The sequence below is a fragment of the Tinamus guttatus genome, unplaced genomic scaffold, assembly GCF_059628265.1.
Source record: "Tinamus guttatus ecotype Peru unplaced genomic scaffold, ASM5962826v1 Tinamus_guttatus_pri_ptg000399l, whole genome shotgun sequence".
NCBI classification, from domain to species: Eukaryota; Metazoa; Chordata; class Aves; order Tinamiformes; family Tinamidae; genus Tinamus; species Tinamus guttatus.
Window position 1 is genome coordinate 654,402 of NW_028288933.1, and position 20,175 is coordinate 674,576.

The following is a 20,175-nucleotide window of genomic DNA, read 5'->3' on the forward strand; positions in this document are numbered from 1 at the left end:
TATGATCCAAAGATTTTAAGGCTATTAGTTCATCATGCTTTAACCATGCCTGAGAATTAGATAAAAAGCACAGCTTCTTTAGTTCACTCCGAAATGATGCTTCATTACCTACTTCACTACTAAAAGTAGTCTACAATGTGTTTACTCTTCAATTATTCTTTGAAGTTATTTCAAAAATATACTTTCTAAATATATATATATATAAAACTCTATAAATATGGATTAACCAATTTCACTTCTCATACATATTTAAAGCACTACCTTTCAATGCACACAGCAACATTTCCATTTTGCTGATATCTAAAACTTAATATATATTTTAGTACAGCATGAAGAACGCACCTACGATGATGCATTGCACAATCAGCCCAGAGTCAGGTAAATAATTAAAAGGTAAGAACCTTCAGGCCTATTGCAGATACCTTTTATCTGCCGTTTGAGTCTATGTTTATGAACGCTGCAAAGCTAACGCTTTGGTGGGTGCTGTCAAAATTTGATATGGAAAAACACAGGTTGCAACTACGGTTGTCATTCAAACAGGTTGTAAGCGCTGTGACTGCACCTCCCGAATCATGGGCGGGCAGGGAAAAACACCCCTTCTCACAACAGCTATTTCACCCCAGCTTGGGGGACAAATGGAAAAGAGCCTACAAGCATCCTGAACAGGCCATAAGCTGTGCGGAATCTTTACATGTTTTTGTTGCTCCCTAGTGCGAGTTGCAAGAATTGAGGTTTCTCCCGCAACAAGAAGCACAGTGATATACGTGCTGCTATGGGATTTCCACGTCAGAACTACTGCAGTAGCAACACCCAACTCCCAACTTGGATTTAAGCAAAGGAGTAAAGGGATAAGCATTTATAAATAGTCGTAATAAGCAAAACCCAAGGAAAGCTAACAGCATTTAACAACTTAGTGAGTTACGCATCTATAAATAGGAGATAACAACTATTTATGGAAACATAAATATGCACCAATCATAACTCATTCTCCATACAGCAAGAGTACTGTTTGCATTCTTAAAATAAGATTTACATCATTCTTATTCATTTTTCATACTAAATAGCATTTAAAACTATTATATTTACAACTGTATGATATTTTTTGAATGGAAGAGACCCTAAATTACCCAAAGAAATAAACAGAATGTGTTTGGTTCATACTCTTCTCTCAATAAGGCCAGGCATATGAAATGATTGAAATAAAAAGTCACATAGTAACTTGTTAGCATACTAGTAGTTAACGCAGTAGCTCAAATGGCAACAATGCACTTGTAGTCATTAGTTAATTATTGATTTTCATATTTTTTCCAGAGTTTTTAAATAATTCCATTACAGATATTTTGAGAGGACTCATTTAATCTATTGAGAGAAATACAAATAAGCAAACACGCATACCAAATGAGACTTCAAAAACACCCAAAAATCTAGAGTCCAAAAGTTAAAGTTTCACAAACCAATATTAATTTCTTGGTATTAATTTCTAATACAAGCTGAGGTACGTTGCTAGTTGTTTTAATTCGCAGCAAGCAAGCAACACTGCTTCACATACTGTCCTGTCCAAATTTGTGGTAACCAACACATTCCTTTAAATAAGCAAGAATATTACTTTTGTACAAGAGTAAGATTACTCTTAGGACCTTTACACACCTCCGTCTCTCCCTGACCTCTGATGTTGAGGACACAGTGCCAGAAGTAGCTGTAGTCATGGCTGTGGTAGTGGCTGTAGCATTTACAATAGATGGTGCAACAGGAACGGTCACTGCTGTAGGAACACTGTCCTTTTCTTTCTCAGTACTATCCTCAGCCCACAAACGATTTGAGGTACTACAGCATAACGAGCAGCAACACAAAAAAAGAGAAAAGGAAACAGCTAAACAATGAAAGCACTTTACTGAACATCTAATAACATATAAATTGAGGGATGGATTTTTTTTATTTTTTAGAAAGCAGACTGAGAAATGTCTCGACTATGAAAGCTCATCTTGAGCTATTAAATGGAAGAAATTAAGAATGAAACAGTTCGTAATAATTGAACTTTTATTCTTAATCCTTCTGACACTGGATTTATTCTTTTTTTAACCAACATGGCTGCTACTTCACAGTAGAAAGCCACTGACAATTTTGAGCCAAATTATATGACGTTAAACCAAATTTAACAGAAAAATGAAAAAATCCAGAACCCCAGGATCTACTAAACAAAAACGCATGCACGTACATAAGCACATAATAGACCTGACAAATAAAAAACAAACCATAAGAACCAAAACAGCACGTTGGTGCCATTACCTGCTTTGTACACCTGCTGAAGTAGAACCCGTTGTAGTCTTTGCAGTAGTGTTTGTGCTGGCGGGCAGCGTCTTCTGAAGACCAGCTGAAGAGGTAACTGTTGATGTAGTACTTGGAACACTAGAACTAATCAAATCATCTTGTCTTCTACCAAAGGAGCCACTGAAGGAGAGACATTTGTGGCAGAGGCATTTGGATTACTTAGCTCATGGATTACTCTCATGTTCATCAAAATATCACATCCACTAAATTCCAGCCTGCCTGTTCTGCGTCACAAACACACCTTGGAAACTCGGAGCAAAAGAAACGTTTTCCAAAGCCATTATCTTCACTGCTTCCTTGATTGAGGCTTTGGAATTATGGCTTCGGAGGGCAGAGAGAAGCATCCCTTAGTCCTGAACATTTCCCCCCAGGAACAAGTGATAGAGAATAGCACCTCACACCTATATATACTACTTACTGCCTCGATTTCATCTACTGCGACCTAACACTTAGGGCTCCTAATGTCCTGTTTTCAAAATGCTGTTTCACCCACACTGAAGATTTCATAAAATACAGAAGTTTACTCCAAAGCTTGACTGAAAAGAAAATGTCATCAACATCATTTCTCTCATATCTTTCAACAAATTAAATGTGCAGTGTTTTTTTTTGCTTGTTTTTTTGTTTGTTTGTTTTTAACTCTAACCTCTCCCAGAAAGACTAACCTCCCACTTATGCTTTTCCCCCGCTCTTCAAGCTGTAAAGACAATCTCATGATTTCCACAATTCTATCAGTTGGTTCTGGCTAAACACATTTTATATGACTATATCAGGATGTCTGCCCTATGACTAAACCTAGCATACCACAGGTAGGACAGATAGAACATAACATCACTAGTGACAAAGGATTTGATGAAGTATGCTTGTTTGTCATTCTGCTATTGATCTTTTTCTTACGGCTATGGTCCTAAAAAGGCCAGGAAAAAAAAAAAAAAAAAAGTACCACATACTATTTAGAAGTGAGACTGTACTGTGTTTGAGGGCTGAAGCATAAATACTGATGAAAGTTAACATCCACAAAGATTGTTCTCATAAATCAAATGTTGCCATTTTCGAGCAAGAGTATGAGATCTGGGTAATAATTCTGTTACATCCAATATCAGGAATATCAAATTATGAATTTTGTGGTATGAAACAGACTGCCACTAAATACATGAATGTCATCACACAGAAAATGGCCATAAAAAAGCATTTAAGTTCCTGTCACAATGTAAACTATCAGCATATTTCACTACGCAGCTTAGCTACCCGAATGACAAATTTTTCATCAGATCTATTCATTTTAAATTTTTATTGCCCATTCCTGCAAAAACTAAATCCAAACAGTCACACTGAAATTCTGGAATGGAGCAAAGTTACATCCAAAAAAAAAAAAAAACACACACACTCAAAAGCACAAGAGAAAATCCTGTACCTTCTTTGATAGCTTGTGTTTAACGATGTAGGACCTTCATTCAAACTGTTTTTCTTAGCATCTTCCTCCCATTTTCTTCTCGTGTATGAACTGCCACCACGTATTGAACTAGCAGATGAGTCCCTGCAAAAAATATTGTATTTTTGCAAACTCATATTAAAGCAGGTTCTTTTTGATGAGAGCTTAAAAGGAGGTTCAAATTAAAGAGGAAAAGCATGGAGAATTGGGACTTAAACATAACAGTGCAGAACAGCAATAAACTTTTACAGATAGCCCTTTTCAAGCTTCTGTGGAAGAACACTGCATGCAGATAAATAGTGGTAGAAATGTTGTAGAAAACAAGCATCAGAAATGTTGATGGGAATTTCATTCACACTAAATAAATCATCAACTTTGAGATGCGACCATTTTGCTTTCAGAATTCAGACTCGTTCTTCCAGAGCTCATGGTACCACAGACCAGCGTAAACAGGCCGCGCGTCACCGTTCGTGGGCGGCCTGCGGCACGTCACCGCCTGCCATTACTTTAGTCATAAGGAATGTCCAGCCTGGTGTTGCAGTTTAGAGCAGCTAGAAATAACCTTGTAAAAAATCTACCTAGAATAACTGCCTCAAGGAATAATTCTGAGATATAAAAAACCTCAATTTCTTCCAAAATAGCAATGGAAGATTTGAAGTGGAGTTCAGATGGAAGGAAGGAAGAAATCTTTCATAAAACTACATATAGAAAGCAATTAGGTTTGTGAGGGAAAATACAACATCATCTTGTGTAAATGTAAGGTGTTCAAATACTGGTCTCCAGATCTTCAGAATTTACTTCAGATCTTTTTGCACAAGAAGGTGTGCTAGCCCTCCTGGAATTGCAAGGAAGTTTCAAGAAGCATCAAATCCAGGCCAACACAGTGTTTCCTGTTAATACCAAAGAGAAACACTAACTCTGCAATGGTAACACATGTATGAAGGTCCTGAAGCAAGATAAACCTTTTAATTGCCAGGAGGTCTCATTTTGCCAAGACACTATGGACTCCAGCCCCTTTGCAGCACAATCAGCCACCCTAGCGAGGCTGAAAGCGGAGCCTTGTTTATCTAAAAGCCCAGTTGGGATCCATCTGGAAGCCCTTTGCGGTACCAACCACAGGAAGTTATCTGCATTACGCTACGCGAGCCGCAAGCCAGACAAGCAGGTGTTCGCACAGGCAGAACAAGAATCCAACCAGAAGATAAACAACAAGAACAAGATGAGAGGCAAAGGCAGAGCGGAAACCTTCATCGTTCATTAGGGTTCCCAAACCAGCACATGGTTGAAGTCTACATGTAAAGGAAGTCGGATCAAACATCAAAAATTTCTTATGGCTTTATGCAAGTAATCTGGGCTGTACAGCAAATCATACAGGAGTCAATGTATTCGTGCCCTCACAGACTGGGTTATAAGCAGTCTTCATCTCTGGCATTCCTGGGAATGAAGACGGTGCTCGAGTTGTTTCCAGTGAGACTGATGACTTCACGTCACTCAATGCACATCAGGAAAAACATGATTTTGCTGATACTCGCTTTTGATTTGAAATGATGTCTCCCTATATGTCACGATGGTTAAGACTGGCAGATCAATTAGGCAAGTAAACCTCAACACTGAAGCAGAATTTAATCTCTTTGCAACAGGCAATAATAGTTTTGTAGAAATGAATCCACAATGAAATACTTCACCCATTCTTAAGACACCACCTGGTCAAGACTCTTTGGAGGATGAGTCTTTAAGCAAATCTCAAAGCAACACAAAATGAAATAAGATCAGTGTTGAAAACAAACCAAAGCTGACCAGTAAATTCCATCTCAAACAAAATTCAAAAAAAAAAAATCAAAGATATAAAAAAATTGGCCAAGTAATACGAAAGATGCTAACAAACTAAATAGAACTCAACACAAAACAGCCCTTAGTTCTGCTCAATGGTTTTGAACTTTTGGACTGCTTTACAGTTTCATAATTTTGTCTTTTTCTTATTTCTGCTCTACATCCAGTTCTGTTCTAGTCACATCATAGTTTGTAGTCTAAAACAGGTTATTACAATTTAGAAGGACTGCACACATTTGTAAATTGGATTACACTATTACACATAATCTAAGAACTAGCATTTTGTCTTTATAATCGTAAATTTGTAAGCCTTTCTAAAATGAACTAATTTCATATTCAACAGAAATGATTATCTTCATAGTCACCTGTTTTCTTTTTCATCAATGTCGGAGGTACTGGCCAGTCGTCTTGGTATTGTCGGTGCAACATAAGCAAGTCTAGTTCCTTTTCCATCTTTTTCCTAAAATACACGTATTGTTTAGTAAGTATTACAGTCATTGATTATAATTCTACTGGTTGGAAAACAATCATTAAGACAACATCAGCCATACTGCATTATTCTGTTATTCCAATAATACAAAAGCTTTAATGTGAAGTTAAAGATCGTAAGGGCTACAACAGGAATTGAAAACTATTTTCATTCCAGTGATAACACTGACTTGAATCCTGTTGCTTTTGCTTTGCTGCAGCACAACTCTAAAGTTCATGATTGAAAGTAGTTTAGTATTAATCTTAATCTTGAAAATATATTCAGACATTTGGAATTGAAACAAAACCACAGAAGTTTTATGCTGTTCAGTTACCTGCACTACATCAGTCCTTTAATTGGCTCAGTATATTAAAGTTTAATTACTGAAATTAACACCTTCAAAAATGAGTATGGAATAAAAATCCTTCATTTAGGATTCTTTCGATACCACTCTCCAAGTGATGCACAACAATCCTCTGGTCTCTCTTAACTCTTTCAAACAGTGCTACTTAGCAGTACAGGCCCCCAAAAGAGAAAAGCCCCAGACACAGGAAGATGATGATGAAGGTCCTCTAAATAAGCCAAGATGCACACAATTCTCTAAAGAGACTACACTAAAGCTGCACGATTTAACTTTTTGGAATACTGGTAAGAAGCGTGGTGTGCACCCTAATGACAGAGCACGTTCACGATACATCATTAACATTTAGGCTAAAGGCAGTAGACCCTCTTCAAAATGTTGGTGCCTGCTGAAAACGATTACCTTTTCCTTGTTGTCCAGCGAAGAGGAGAGCCTAGGGCTGGAAGCGGAACGCATGACACCTGCAGAGTCCTTCTCTTTCTGAGCCTCCTTGGAAGCAGTGATCTCTGCAAGTGCACCATAACTACCAGTTTTTCGAAGACCTAACCGCCAAGAAGCTGGAGATTCATCTTTCCTCTCTTCCTCTTTGGGAGAAACCTTGGTTGATGATGTTGGAAACTATAAAACACATTAGTGAATTAAAGGCTATTAATTCAAAATTTCTGTGTAAATTCATTCATGCTTTTTATGGAGATTTGGGATCGCAATATTTTTAATAATCACAGAAGTGTTGAATTTTTAGGGGTGTTGTGATAAGAGACAACCTAGCCACTCTTTCCTTGAATTAGTTAATGAGATAAGAAACAGAAGACTGCTCAGGAAATGCTACTCCTCTAAAAGTTAGCTTGGAAAAACCCACACTTTGTAACACACATTGTGATCACGAGATGCAAACAGAAGCTTCCACAAACTTAAAACCATGCAACTCTGCTATCAACGTTTTGATTAAAGATGTTATTTAGCAACCTGTACCCAAACCTGTGCACACAAGAGCCTCACCAGAGCTTTTTCACCCTTACTGGGCACAAGAACAATGCCAGTTTTGCGCAAGCCCTGCCTCCACGATGCAGGATCTACTGACTCCACCATAGGCATGATAGGAGGAATGAAATCACACTGAGGCCAGTTAAGACAAGACAAAGATGAAGATGGACAGAACGGAAAACAGAAACAAAAGGTTGTTTTAAAACCACTCAGTTTGTTCCTATGTTTGTGTTCTGTAGCTCTTCATGACAGCACAAAATATCCAAAAGCAGTAACAGACTTAAAACCTTAGTAAGAGATTCTTATTAAACACAACACAATTGTTTAACTAATTTAGAGAGAAAGTTACAGACTGCAAGGAAAGGACAGCAAAGCTTGTTGACTTAACAAGGTTCAGGCCCAAATCCTAATATGGTTGAGAAAGAAGTTCTTAGGATCTGGAAGGCTGGCCTAACCCTGTGGTACAGCAGTGCATCACATCATGGGATGCAGCTGGGCCATTTAATATACATCTCCTGTACACTGTACATTAAAGAATACTTTGTAAGATGAATTATCATTAGATTCTACTGTGCATGTGAAAGCAGAGCTCGAGTGAGCCCCAAGGAGCTAAATGCAATACATGTTCTTTCCCTCAGCCCCACTTCTTCTCCTTCTGCTATGGCTTCAGTCTATCACAGTTTTCATATCTCCTACACATGCTTCTTAGAAGGAACTGAACAGAGTTAAACTGTGATCATGCTGTACATAGGAAAATCACCGTGAATAACAAAGCAAGCCCTTCTGGATTACTATTTAGTTTGTATACATACTCAAAAACATATTTGACTTGCATACCACCTTCTGACTATGCATTACTATCCACTGCATTTTTTTCCCCCAGGCATTTGCATCCTCCCCTTGGCATGCAAAAATGAAAATTCACGTGATTAACTTGTCAAGCTGGAAAAGACTTTCTACCAGTAATACAGTCTTGCTGGGTTCATATTTGAAGCTGCTCATTGTATATATCATGTACCTCAAATCTCTGTTTTCTTCCGTGAAGTCCTAACCATAGCGAAATCAGGACTGGGACCTGCAACACCTTCTACTTCTTATTTCAGATACCCCTTTCAATTTCTGTACCCAAGTACTATCTGGATGCTTCTAAGGATGTCTGGAAGTTAAGTAACGCCTGCCTCTCCTGCGGTGCACCCCAAATATAGAAATTGGCATTGGAACAGTAATTTTTGTGCATGGAAGAGTCTTTCAAAAGATGAAGACGTTTTTCAGAAAAACAAAAACATCACTCTGCAAAAGATTCTTTTTTAAGGAATCTATCTTTAGACAATTTGATTTTCTTTAGAAAGTGGAGAAAGTGATAGTCAAAACACAATCCAGACCATCCACATGAATGATCAACAGCTGCTCAGGGTTAAATTCCTTTACACTTTACTCATAACTTTCTTGGTATTTCCATTGGAAACTAGCATTCTTCAATTATGGGAAATTCCGGTTTGTTTTTAAAATTCAGTTTTACCTTGCCTGCAGGTACCGGAACAACACATGAATATAGTTATATAGGTGGGGTTTTGTTTAATGTGCTCTGCACTGTCACAGTGTTTTTCATTTTTTTTATTTTCCCTTAACTTTAGCTTTTAAATCCATCCCTCTGTCTCATCATTACACACTTGCTGAGTAAGGGCAGTAGAGCCCACCATCTTCTACAGCATCTTTCAGACATTTGTGAACTGTCAGTGCGAGCACTGAACACTCTGTTATGGACAGAGGCAACACTACTTTCAAACTGAAGATAAACAGTTGTGCTATTTATGTCCTTAGTTCTAAAGCTGCTTAAAATAAACCATAAAAGAAACATAAAGTTTGAATATACCAAGTTCACTAGGTTCATTTAAAACATCACTCCTGAATTATGTCATTAAGTCCAGTACGCAATTTCTGGGAAGCTGGAGGAATAGTTTCAGATACCTTTACAGGCAATTCTGCATAAACAGTTTTTCAAAAAGGTGAATTAAGCAAGTGGATATTTGGACACTGCAGACTGTATAGATTTTTATACAAACAAGCACTTTGATACATTATGCTCTATTCCAAAAAGAGATTAGAAAACAAATACCAATTATTACATTACCAACATAGAGGACCCCCAAAAGAAGGCACATACGTTAAAAACACAGTTCTTATCAGCACACATTGCCTCAAAAGTCGGACACAAATCACATGAAAAAAGGAAGCCAGAAGTCCTTTGTAGACTCCAACCGTATCTCCACCGTTTGAGTCAAACTTCTTCCAAATGACTTTGAATCCTCATCATCACCTTTTTAACTCTATTAACCCTATAAATGATACATTTGATTGCAGAAAACAATGTTGGCCAGAGCTGAGGAAAAGAACTATTACATGTTTCTAAAAACTGAACGCATAGTCCCCACTTGAATAAATTCTACTTTCACTTGCCTTCTACATGCAGCTATGATGGACTGAAAAAAAGAGAGGAGCAAAGCAAGGCTGAGGGTTTGCAACTCAGCTCAACTGCTTCAGAATCCACAACACAGTTGCACTCAAAAGGCAACAGAAATGAAGCTGCAGAGCCAGAAGAAATTCTGCTTAACAAAAAGACAGGTCTTGGCCACTTCACCTATGACAATGAATGTCCAATGTAAATCTTAGAGATTGAACCACCCTGTCACTTCTTTCTGAAGGGCTACATTTTCATTCTCATCATCTTCCTCAGATGAATTAACATCAACCTGTTCCATCAAGAATGAAGGGTAAAAAACTAGAGAACAGTTGGGCATTCAATGTCACGGAGAAAAAGGCTGAGATATTTAGGCCTGGTCACCTACACTGGTAGGACAGCATCTTCTCCAGCTCACAGTTTCAGAACTATTCAATCAAGTTAGGAAATCTACAAAATTCACAGTTTACACAGGAAAAAAAACTTCTTTAGGTAACTGCATGTTTTGATCAACTCGCTGGACAACCCAATTCACTTTTTACACTAGAGTCAAACAACTTATGCTTACACAGAGGAACAGACATCTAAAATAATTTCAATAAATATTATTTTATCTTACCTTTTTAACAGGTGATGAAGGTGGCCCTTGACCACCAGTTACTGACGGCGCTGTCACAGCTCCAGAAGCCGACTGTGCACTGCTGGTATTCGCATTATTAGTTACAGAGGCCAAGGGTTTGGTCTTATCTGCAAAATATTGTCAAGATTTTCATTTATAATTTCCTGACTCACATAACAAAGAGTTGGATTTCTCTTTAACAAATGTGATAGTCTATTTTCCCAGCAGCATTTTATTATTTATGCCTCAGGATTTTCCCCCTCAATCCCCATCTGTACCTTAGTTGCATGGAAAAAAAAGCAGCAGTGTTTGTTCCAGAAACACCCCCGCATACAGCTTTCGTCCGTAATTCAGCAAGTGTTAAACACTCAGAGATCCGGATGTAGAAGCACAGGATTACACAGGTTGAAAGTGACCTTTGGAGACTCCAATTCAATCTCCTACTCAAAGCGGGATCAAAACTGCTACGACAGAGAAGCTGTGGAGTCTCCTTCTCTGGAGATCTTCCAAACCCGCCTGGATGCCACCCTGTGCCACGTGCTCTAGGTGTCCCTGCTGGAGCAGGGGAGTTGGACTAGATGATCTCTAGAGGCCCCTTCCAACCTCAACCATTCTGGGATTCTGTGTGACTGCAGACCAGGTTGCTCTGGACTTTTATCAGGTCTTTAAAGTCTCCAAAGACTCCTCCATCTCTTTAGACAACTTACACATTAGAAGAAACCTAATGACCTTAAAAACTAACAGTAGAAGGTATGCTACCATTTAAGAGTTAATCTGGACAAAAGATGGTGATAATTCAAAGTAAAACATTCATTCTTGGGACAACTGTACATGTTGAGTGCAATGAAATGATTAACTACACCATGAATAATCCAGCCAAAGACCGTGGCCACCAGACGTGGCCAGGGCAGGGACTTGCCAGCCTCTGCAAAACAACCAGGGCTCTGACTGACCACTTGCTTCATCCCATCTTGGTCTCTGGCTTTCGCAGACACTGAAACTTCTCTTCTGTCCTTCCTGCCCACATTTCCCTCATTTTCCCTCTTTGCCATCCTACTACATCCTACACGCTGCTACACCCCATCTGTGCAGCATTGAGCTGGATGGGACTTCAGTGCCCACTGGATTTGCCCTTACTCTAAATATTTCTTTATTTCTGCACTACCTATACAGTGTAGGAGCAGTTTGTTTAGAAAAGGTGCAATGTTTTCACACAGCCTTCCCATAGCCAACGTTCAAAACCAGCAAAGAATCAACCTGTGATTTGAAATTGCATAATTAATGCTTTCGCTTATAGTGACAGACACAGTTGAACAGATGCTTTGAATAATTACTTTTGCAGTAAACAAATACCAATATGAAAAAACAATCAGCTTACAGGACTAAGTGTGTGTTTAAAGCAAAGTTCCTTTTCAACACAAGGGAAAACGAATGATGATAAATCAGAATTTGACATTCAACAAGGCAGTGTGGGCTGACAATCTGAATTAAGAAATATGTATACAGGCTTCTAGAAATTTGCAAATCATAAATCTGCAAAACATAGCTTTAAAATACATGGGAAAAAACAAAAGGAGTGAAAACATGGAAGGGACAGGCCAATAGGAAAAATGATTTTTTCACAACTGTATTCTGAAATTATTTCAAATACAGAAAGAACATAGTACTACAGAAGACTGAGCTAGTACTAACTTTCAAAAGATGTGGAACTATATCCAACTGTTCTAAATGAACAACAGTTCATTTTTTTGTTTTTTTTTCATGTTTTAAAAATGAACTGTTGGAAGATTTCCTCTTCTTTAGGATATGCTAGTTTCAATATTCATAATTCCCTGCTTGGTTTTACAGAGAGAAATATATTTAAAGTTACATTCCCACATAATCAATAAAACAAAATGTAGATTTTAGGAGAACAGAAATCACACAGTTTACAATACTTCAGAATACTGAATTATGTTAGAATATTTTACAATCAGAATATCTCAAGATTTTTCACTAGAAAAGCACCTTCAGTTGAGTAATGGGAAAAAAGCTCAGAACACCTAAGATGAAGCTCTACAGGGAAAAGCTTGAAGTCTAGCTTGCCAAATACAGTATGATAAAGCCTTGTTGATATATATATATTTATATATATATATAAAAGAGTTTACATAAATTAGTTCTTGAGTCACAGTCAAATTTTCCTGGCACAAACTGTCTGCTGGTGATGAAGAGAACAGTTACCAGGATCGTAAAGTTGAGGAGATATCATAGTTAGTTGAGTGCCTGGGAAAGTACTACGCGTTATATATATCACAAAGGAGCTCAGTTTACCACACGTCAGTCTCTCTAAATATGGGGATGCAACAACACCAAAGTGAATGAATAATTACAAAGCCAGACAGACTTTTTTTTTCTACTGTTTAACACTGAAATGTTGGCTTCTTTTAAACACTGAATTTTAGGAATAAAAATACTTTCTATACTCGGGAAATGGCTCACAAGAAAGGCATATAAATCTGACAGCCATATTACAGAAAAAAGAATATATGTCTAAGCTGTTTGATTCCTCTGCGACTAGAGAGAAACATTTTTCCTGTCCACTTCTTCATTTCTTCCCACCTAACTTCATACCACACAAAATTCAGGCTTAGATACCTTTAAGCACTGCAATAAATAAACATGCAAAAAAAAAGTCTCCTCCAATTCAGGCTGCATAATGAAATTTAAGCAATGGCATTCTGCTTATTTTCAGAAATCTACTGTAATGTATCTCTTTGCTTACAACTTAATTTCCCAATAACATTGCCTTTGAACTGAAGTTGCTCATAAAGTAATTGTTGAGCTAATATTAAAATACTACCTTAATTTAAAACTAAGTTTATTTTAGTACATTAATACTGAAAATTAAGTATACACACCATTAGATTATGAATATCTGAGCTAAGGCTCTCATACTCATTGGTGTTTACTTCAGGATGGCAGGAACAACATTACTCTTTTGCAGTTCCAGTCACCTCTACATCAGTTTTGTGAGCAAACACTACCACGGAGACTCTATTTCTGCTTTGCTGCTGATCTTCTAACTTCTTCCATGTACTTTTTGACATGTTATTTAAGGCTTATAACATTCCAGCTATTCTATTTTCATTTAATTCCAAATTTACACTTAATCTAACAAGTACATTAACTGCCTTAACCTTAATAGCCATTAACATATCTTTGTTATGTCTTCATGCCTATGTTATGACTTTATTTTAGATACATATAAATTTGCTTTAGAATGATTGGAAGCTTACCGACATGTAGAAAAAGTCAGAGAAAAAGTGTTAAGTTAAACTTAAGATACTTAACTCTGTATCCCATGATTTTAATACAGAAAAATTATACAGGAAAATGCTAAAAATTCAATGCTTCGAATAACGTACCTGTCTCCGCTTCAGATTCTGAGTCATCATCATCATCTTCTTCACTAGAACAGCTGGATTCATCCTTCTTTCCCTCCTCCTCCTCATCTGCTTTTTCTTGCTCCAGAGACTCTATACTTGATGCATTCTTTTCTTGCTCCATAATCAAAGTTTCTTTACTGAAATTGCAATAAAAAAATCTTACTGAATCCTGAAAAATTTACTAAAGCCAGGTAAGTAGAACTTTGTGTTAGTTGGTGAAATTGTTCATCATTTTTAATAGTTTACTTACTTTTTGAATGTTTTTTGTGTCTGATTATTATCCATAGCTGTGGATTCAATCAGGGGAGATTTCTTTTCCCGTTTTTCACTATGAAGCTTCAAAATACAGAGAATAATGAAGTTAAATTGCAAGAATGATATAAACGGTACAGATGCAACAAAATACTCACGGAGAGAAGTGTCATCAAACTTTTTCAAATACCAGAAAGTATATAAATTCGGAAAGTATCTAAATTCAAGACTCTAAAACTACTTAGTGCAAATCAATTACTCATTGTTGATGTTCATAAAACACTCACGTTGATGATCACAAAATGCTTGCTGGGGGAGGCAAGTGAGACAGCACCTTTTTTCTTCCAAAGCTTTTCAGTGCACATAATTAACCAAATAAAGGCATGAAAGAATTGCTAAGATGACAATGGCATTACCTGACCAGAAGCCTCAAATCATTCTTTAAATTACTTATGTACCACAGTCAAATAAAGTACAGATATTATATGTACATGCAAAAAGCCTACCAGATTCTGCTTCTTTTGTAATTCTTCTAAATATCCTAGAATATCTTCATCTGCCACATCAAATGCTGTCTGCCCCTGGGAAAGGCGAAAGATCAAACATCATATGGTACAGCAGAATGTAAACATAATGGATTATGTTGCCTACAGGTAGGTAAGAAGCACAATTATACAGAGGAATTAAAAAGTATGAGCCAAGCTCTGTTACAAACTGTTAGTCTGTCAGTGATTGAAAACAGTATCGCACACCCACTTTTTTTGTAATTGAAACAGAACACACCTATACCTGACAAGTGAAGTATTTTTTCAGAATTAAAAACATGACTTCGGCAAAAATTGTTGCCTTTTAAGGAAAAAGCAATCAAGGAACAGAAAAGCTATTTGAAAGAACATAATCATCACAATATTAGTCCATTCTAAATAACTATTCCAATGGCAGTTGTTTAGATGGACACTCACCTATTCCATATGCTATCCACTTTAGACCTACCTATATATATATATAGCATGACTTTTCCTTAAAAAAAAAGGAATTATTCAAATTAATCAATTAAATTATACAAAACCTAAATATAAGCCATGTCTTCTTGTTTTTACGGTATTTAAGAAAAGAATCTAATACAATTGTTTGTTGTTGTCTATTTGAAGAGTGTGATTTCTATGACGAATGTATCTGAATATACAGACAATCCATAATGTGACGATCAGAGTAATGTTGTCACCTGGATTTTTTCCATCTTGCCTTACATCTATTCCGTCGCTGCAATTCCTGCTCAGATTGAATGCTCCCAAGACCTGAGATTTGTCTTACTGTCTGAATTGGTAAAAGCTTCAAGAGTTGCCTTCCAAAAAAAGAGTCTAACTTACTTAATATCACAGTATCATGTGCTGCATTTGGAATTCTGCATTTTAATACAGCGAGCGTGGAATCTAGGCAGAGCCCTAGATCTGCCGCGGTCACTGCAGCTGTAGCACCGCGCTCTATGAACACCTTGCGGTGACCGTGACAGGATGAGACACACAAACAAGTGTGCACTGTGATCCGCAATAAAGCCTGACACAACTGTTGATTAAAAGCGGCCACTACAGCTTACCAGGACAACGAAGAGGCACCCGAACTTGTCTGACTGCTTGTTTCAGTTCAGCAAAACGTTACTAGAGACAGACACCGCTGATTACACTGGCAAGGCTTGGGCAACATAGCCAGCTGGGAAGGATGAACCTTCAAACCACTAGTTTCCTGCACCAAAAAATGTCCCTTCCCCTATCAGAAGCACACGTTCCATTCAGCAAGTGTACCCAAAATGGCGTGACCTCTTCTGTGAAATGAGAGCTATTGCATTCATCGTAACACGGTACTAACTCGGAAACTAAACAACAAAACCACCTCAAGTTTCTGTTTGCATTATGGCTGCAGTTTTTACTTTGGTTTTCTCAGTTTAGGTATCTGTTCAGTGGGTTTATTTCCAAAAACATTTGGGCAAGACCTGCCTTCACCACAAAAAACTACTTTGCAAAAAAATCTGTGATAACTGGCAAGTTAGACCTACGTCCAATCTAACACAGCTAAAACCTGAAGCTAAGCACCTGAGCAATATTGCCTTAGTTCTCCCTGATCCTGAGCACCTATAATGGAAACCAAACCCAGCAGAGTTTTCAATGTTCAGCATCTCTAAAAGCAAAACCACTTAATGACCAGCATAGCAGACACATCTTCCCTGGCTTGCACAGACAAGTCCACACACCAGATGAAATAGCCCCTCATCGAGCTGAACATATTTTTATGAGCCTGTTTTCTGGAATACCTTTCCCACATCTGCACAACTCCAAGAAAAGTCTAGCGGATAAACCTGAGGAAATGGCTTCAGGTGACTGCACCAGCTTTTGATTACCTGATACAAATCATATAGATGATATCAAGACTCTCTATAAGTATCACACAGAAGCTGAGTTGAAGTTATTTTAAATGTGATTCCAGTTTTCATTGACTTTATTTTAAACAATTTACATTTCTAGGCAAGATGCCTGGTCTTCAACAAAGAATATAAAGCAGTTTTCCCCTTCACTTAGGGAGGAAATGTTTGCTAACTCATGATCTAATTAGGAGGTGGTACCAGCACATTTCCCTAATTTACTTTAAAAACCATTGCTGAAAAGTTCCACGAAGAATCCACCTTAAAAGCTGTGCAGTAAATTTACACACACAGTATTGAGAGAAATTGGACCCAGATCAGAATGTAGCTCTAAAATGTGATGGGACAAGATGAAAGGGAGCTTCAGGACTTACACAGTTGAATGAAAGGTTTCAGCTCCTCATGGTGTCAATGCCAACCACTTAAATATTTCTATCTCGGGGAAGCAAAATCTTGCAAAGCCAGCAAACTGCATAGGCCTTTATGTAAGAGTCGAGGAAATACTTCAGGGAGTACTCAAGTGAGAAATTTCAGTTGATCTTTGTTTCTTCCTTCTGTTAACATAACTCCTATCTACATGGAGGTGTATGTATGTAGATCAGTAGTGTGCATCTCTGAAATGCCAGCAGAACTACTCTATCTTGAACTTCACTGTCAAATATTAGATCCCATGGACCACTCAGTGTAGAACTAAGTGTAAAGTGGGCCCAGAAAATAAATTAGAAAAATGAGAGAAATTAGTTTTGAACACAAACATGCTGCTTTGACAAAACATGCATTATAGAAAGTTCCATGTACAGTAAACGGCACTTTATCATCACTTTTCTTACCCTGGCTTCTAAAGTCACTTTAGAGACCAGAACTTTGTATCTTGACAAGGATTACATAAAAATCCTACCACTTTGTTGACAGCCTCCATATCACAAAGGTTTTCCACTAAAATGCGACATGCTTCTTCTTTACCCCAATGAGCAGCAGCATGAAGTGGTGTCCAGCCATCGTAATCTTTAATATTTACATCGTAGCGAGCCTGTATTAAAAGCCTAAAGAAATTCAAATAATTAATTCTTGACACTGCTGACAGGAACAGTTAAACTGACATAAAATCATAAAAATACGATGTTGGACGTCAATATTCTCCTCTTTTCTCATCAGGTAAAATATCTTATTTTAGCTGGGCTATTGCGAATTTCTTAATTCTGTTTCTACTGAAAAATATTTGCCTTTTCATTTTTAAATAGGCATATTTACTCTTAAGGGGTATTCCAGAAAGATCTTCCTTGCTTATTTCTTCTTCCAAGTCCATTCTTTCTGCAGAGTTTGGTAACTTTCTCTACGCGAGTAGTAACAGAATAAAGCTTTCTAAAGAAAGGAAAGCTGTAAAACGCCACAAATTGTTAGATACACCTGTGAGCACCCAGGAAATTATTAAAACCTGCTCCTTCTCTAGGCTGAGTGCTTAAACCCAGTGGCATCTCCCATCCCCGACAGGCGATGCCCTCGCCAGCAGGGCTGGCGTGCAGCAGCAGCAGCCCCTGCAGTGGCTCCCAAGGGGGAGCGGGCTCCTCCGGAGAGCAGCTGCTGCTCGGCCCCAGCTCCATCCTCGCCTTGGGCTTCAGGGCAAGACGCAGGGAGCCGCGATGCAACTCGGTTGAGCTACACGTGCAGTTCTGGGGTCAGGGCCAAAGGGGTATATACACACACGCACATGCTACGCACACAACACTGTCAGGCCACGTATTCGCCTCTCATCACACAACTGTGAAGTATTTATTACAATTCTGCCTTTCGCAGGTTACTGGTTTTATAAGAATATCCTCCAGTGAGTGAAGTTTTCTTCTCTCATGAGAATTACTTCTCTTTATCATGCTAATGCATCAGTTTGGGTTTGAAAGCGAACCACCATACAGTAAATTATACGTGGTTTTAAAAGCTCTGTCTTTGGATATGCACACAAAGCATTACAAGGCTCTGTTGGTCCAAACAGTAGGAATACTTATACAGGGAACATTTTTCATTTTACATTATTTTTCTTATAGTACAGAACTGATCCTAGTGCTGCCAAAGCAGTAAATCACATTTACAGTCACAGTAAAGCAATGTAATATTAAGCAAGCCGTACCTCAAAATAAACTTTGGTAATGAGAACACTGTCATTTCAAATTATACAATTTCACTTTTTTCAAACAGCCATAGTAACAAAGTTAAATGAACACATTGCTGATGCAATTGGCAATATAAAATCTAGGATTTTCCTGGACTCTAATTGCAGAAAGTTACAGATAATTAACAATTTCAGCAACCTTTAAATGAGCATGAGAAGAATATGCAGCCCTGAGGATGCCTAAATTCCTTTGATCTAGTCATTCAAATACCTCAGCAACTTTGTGCATTATGGATTCACAATCTATCAAGATCTTCTTACTGAATTAGAGGAGCCAAATGCAAATGCATCATTGGTTTTGCATTATAAAGTGATCAACAAGATCTGGAAGGGAAAGGAACAATTTTCCTGGTGGATATATACTAGATATTAAGTCACATCTACTGCCCTAGATCTTTTTTCTTCTTTTGTCCTCTGGAAAAGCACGTTGCATATTTATCTATATATTTTCAAGCATTATACAGCTAGAAAATAAGACATCTATATTTCTGTTCTAACACTCACTGCATATTCCAACTCACTGTGGACACTGTCTTCACCTTTTTAATAATCTAACAGCATCAGGATTTAAGGGTGCTTGACAACATAAATTGAAGCTTTGAGGAAGAGACGGTATCTTGGAAAATCAATAATCTCAAAAAGCGAGAAGTGCCCAGTCCGGAAAAATCCTACCATCTCCAAGCAACAGCATATCAACCAGACAACCAAAGAGGAGAAATCTCCATTTAAGCCATACTCACTTTAAGACTTCTGTGTAGCCCTTAGCAGCAGCCACGTGAAGTGCTGTACCCCCAGATTTCGCGTGCCTGACATCGTTTATGTGGCCGCTGTTGAGCCACTGTCTTGCATCTCTGAGCATTATCCGCTCCTCTTCTTTGCGAGCTGCCTCGATATCCACTCCTGAATCAGGCGGGGAGGGGGAGAGACAGCAGGGAAAATGCTTTATTTTAAGCGCCCGCACTCTGTTATATAACAATCTTGTACCATGCTGCAGCGATACAGTAAAAATAACCAGGAGACAGTATGATTAATATTCACACAAAGATATGAGTCTCTTATTGAAAATCAACCCCAGGAGGTTATGGGAGCATCCACTGTAGCACCAGTAAGACTGCAGCAGTCTGAATGTATAATAATTTCTCCGCAACAGAACAAAAAAAGAAAGCTGCTGAACTGGCCCTCCAATTTTAAAGGTACCCTGACAGGAAAAAAAAAATTACAACTTACCAGCTTTAAACCCCTTTACTAAGTTGAAATTTTGATTATGAAACTAATTTCAGGCTCTCGCATCTTTAAAGATAGTGGGGCACCCCTCCTTCATACTGTAAATGAATCCCCAGAATGTGGGAGCCAAATAAAACGCAACTTCACTGTTGCCCATGTAGACATGCAGCAGAAACAGCAGTAAGGGATAAAATGGGTTTCATTTTAAAAAAT

At 37.9% G+C, this 20,175-nt stretch overlaps 1 protein-coding gene across 4 annotated transcripts in view; it reads right to left on the reverse strand.

Moving 5' to 3' along the window:
• PPP1R12A (protein phosphatase 1 regulatory subunit 12A) overlaps positions 1 to 20,175 on the reverse strand; it is a 110,750-nt gene that overhangs the window by 28,174 nt on the left and 62,401 nt on the right. For 3 of the 4 annotated variants that reach the window (XM_088531208.1, XM_088531207.1, XM_088531209.1), the window contains exons 4-14: positions 19,479 to 19,638; positions 17,473 to 17,617; positions 14,665 to 14,739; positions 14,157 to 14,242; positions 13,886 to 14,043; positions 10,479 to 10,606; positions 6,820 to 7,035; positions 5,953 to 6,047; positions 3,740 to 3,862; positions 2,287 to 2,448; positions 1,648 to 1,824 (exon numbers count right to left, since the gene is read on the reverse strand). In XM_088531208.1, the coding sequence (XP_088387334.1) occupies positions 1,648 to 1,824; positions 2,287 to 2,448; positions 3,740 to 3,862; positions 5,953 to 6,047; positions 6,820 to 7,035; positions 10,479 to 10,606; positions 13,886 to 14,043; positions 14,157 to 14,242; positions 14,665 to 14,739; positions 17,473 to 17,617; positions 19,479 to 19,638 (1,525 nt within the window). The remainder of the gene's footprint in view (positions 1 to 1,647; positions 1,825 to 2,286; positions 2,449 to 3,739; positions 3,863 to 5,952; positions 6,048 to 6,819; positions 7,036 to 10,478; positions 10,607 to 13,885; positions 14,044 to 14,156; positions 14,243 to 14,664; positions 14,740 to 17,472; positions 17,618 to 19,478; positions 19,639 to 20,175) is intronic. The other variant, XM_088531210.1, reaches the window with a different exon arrangement.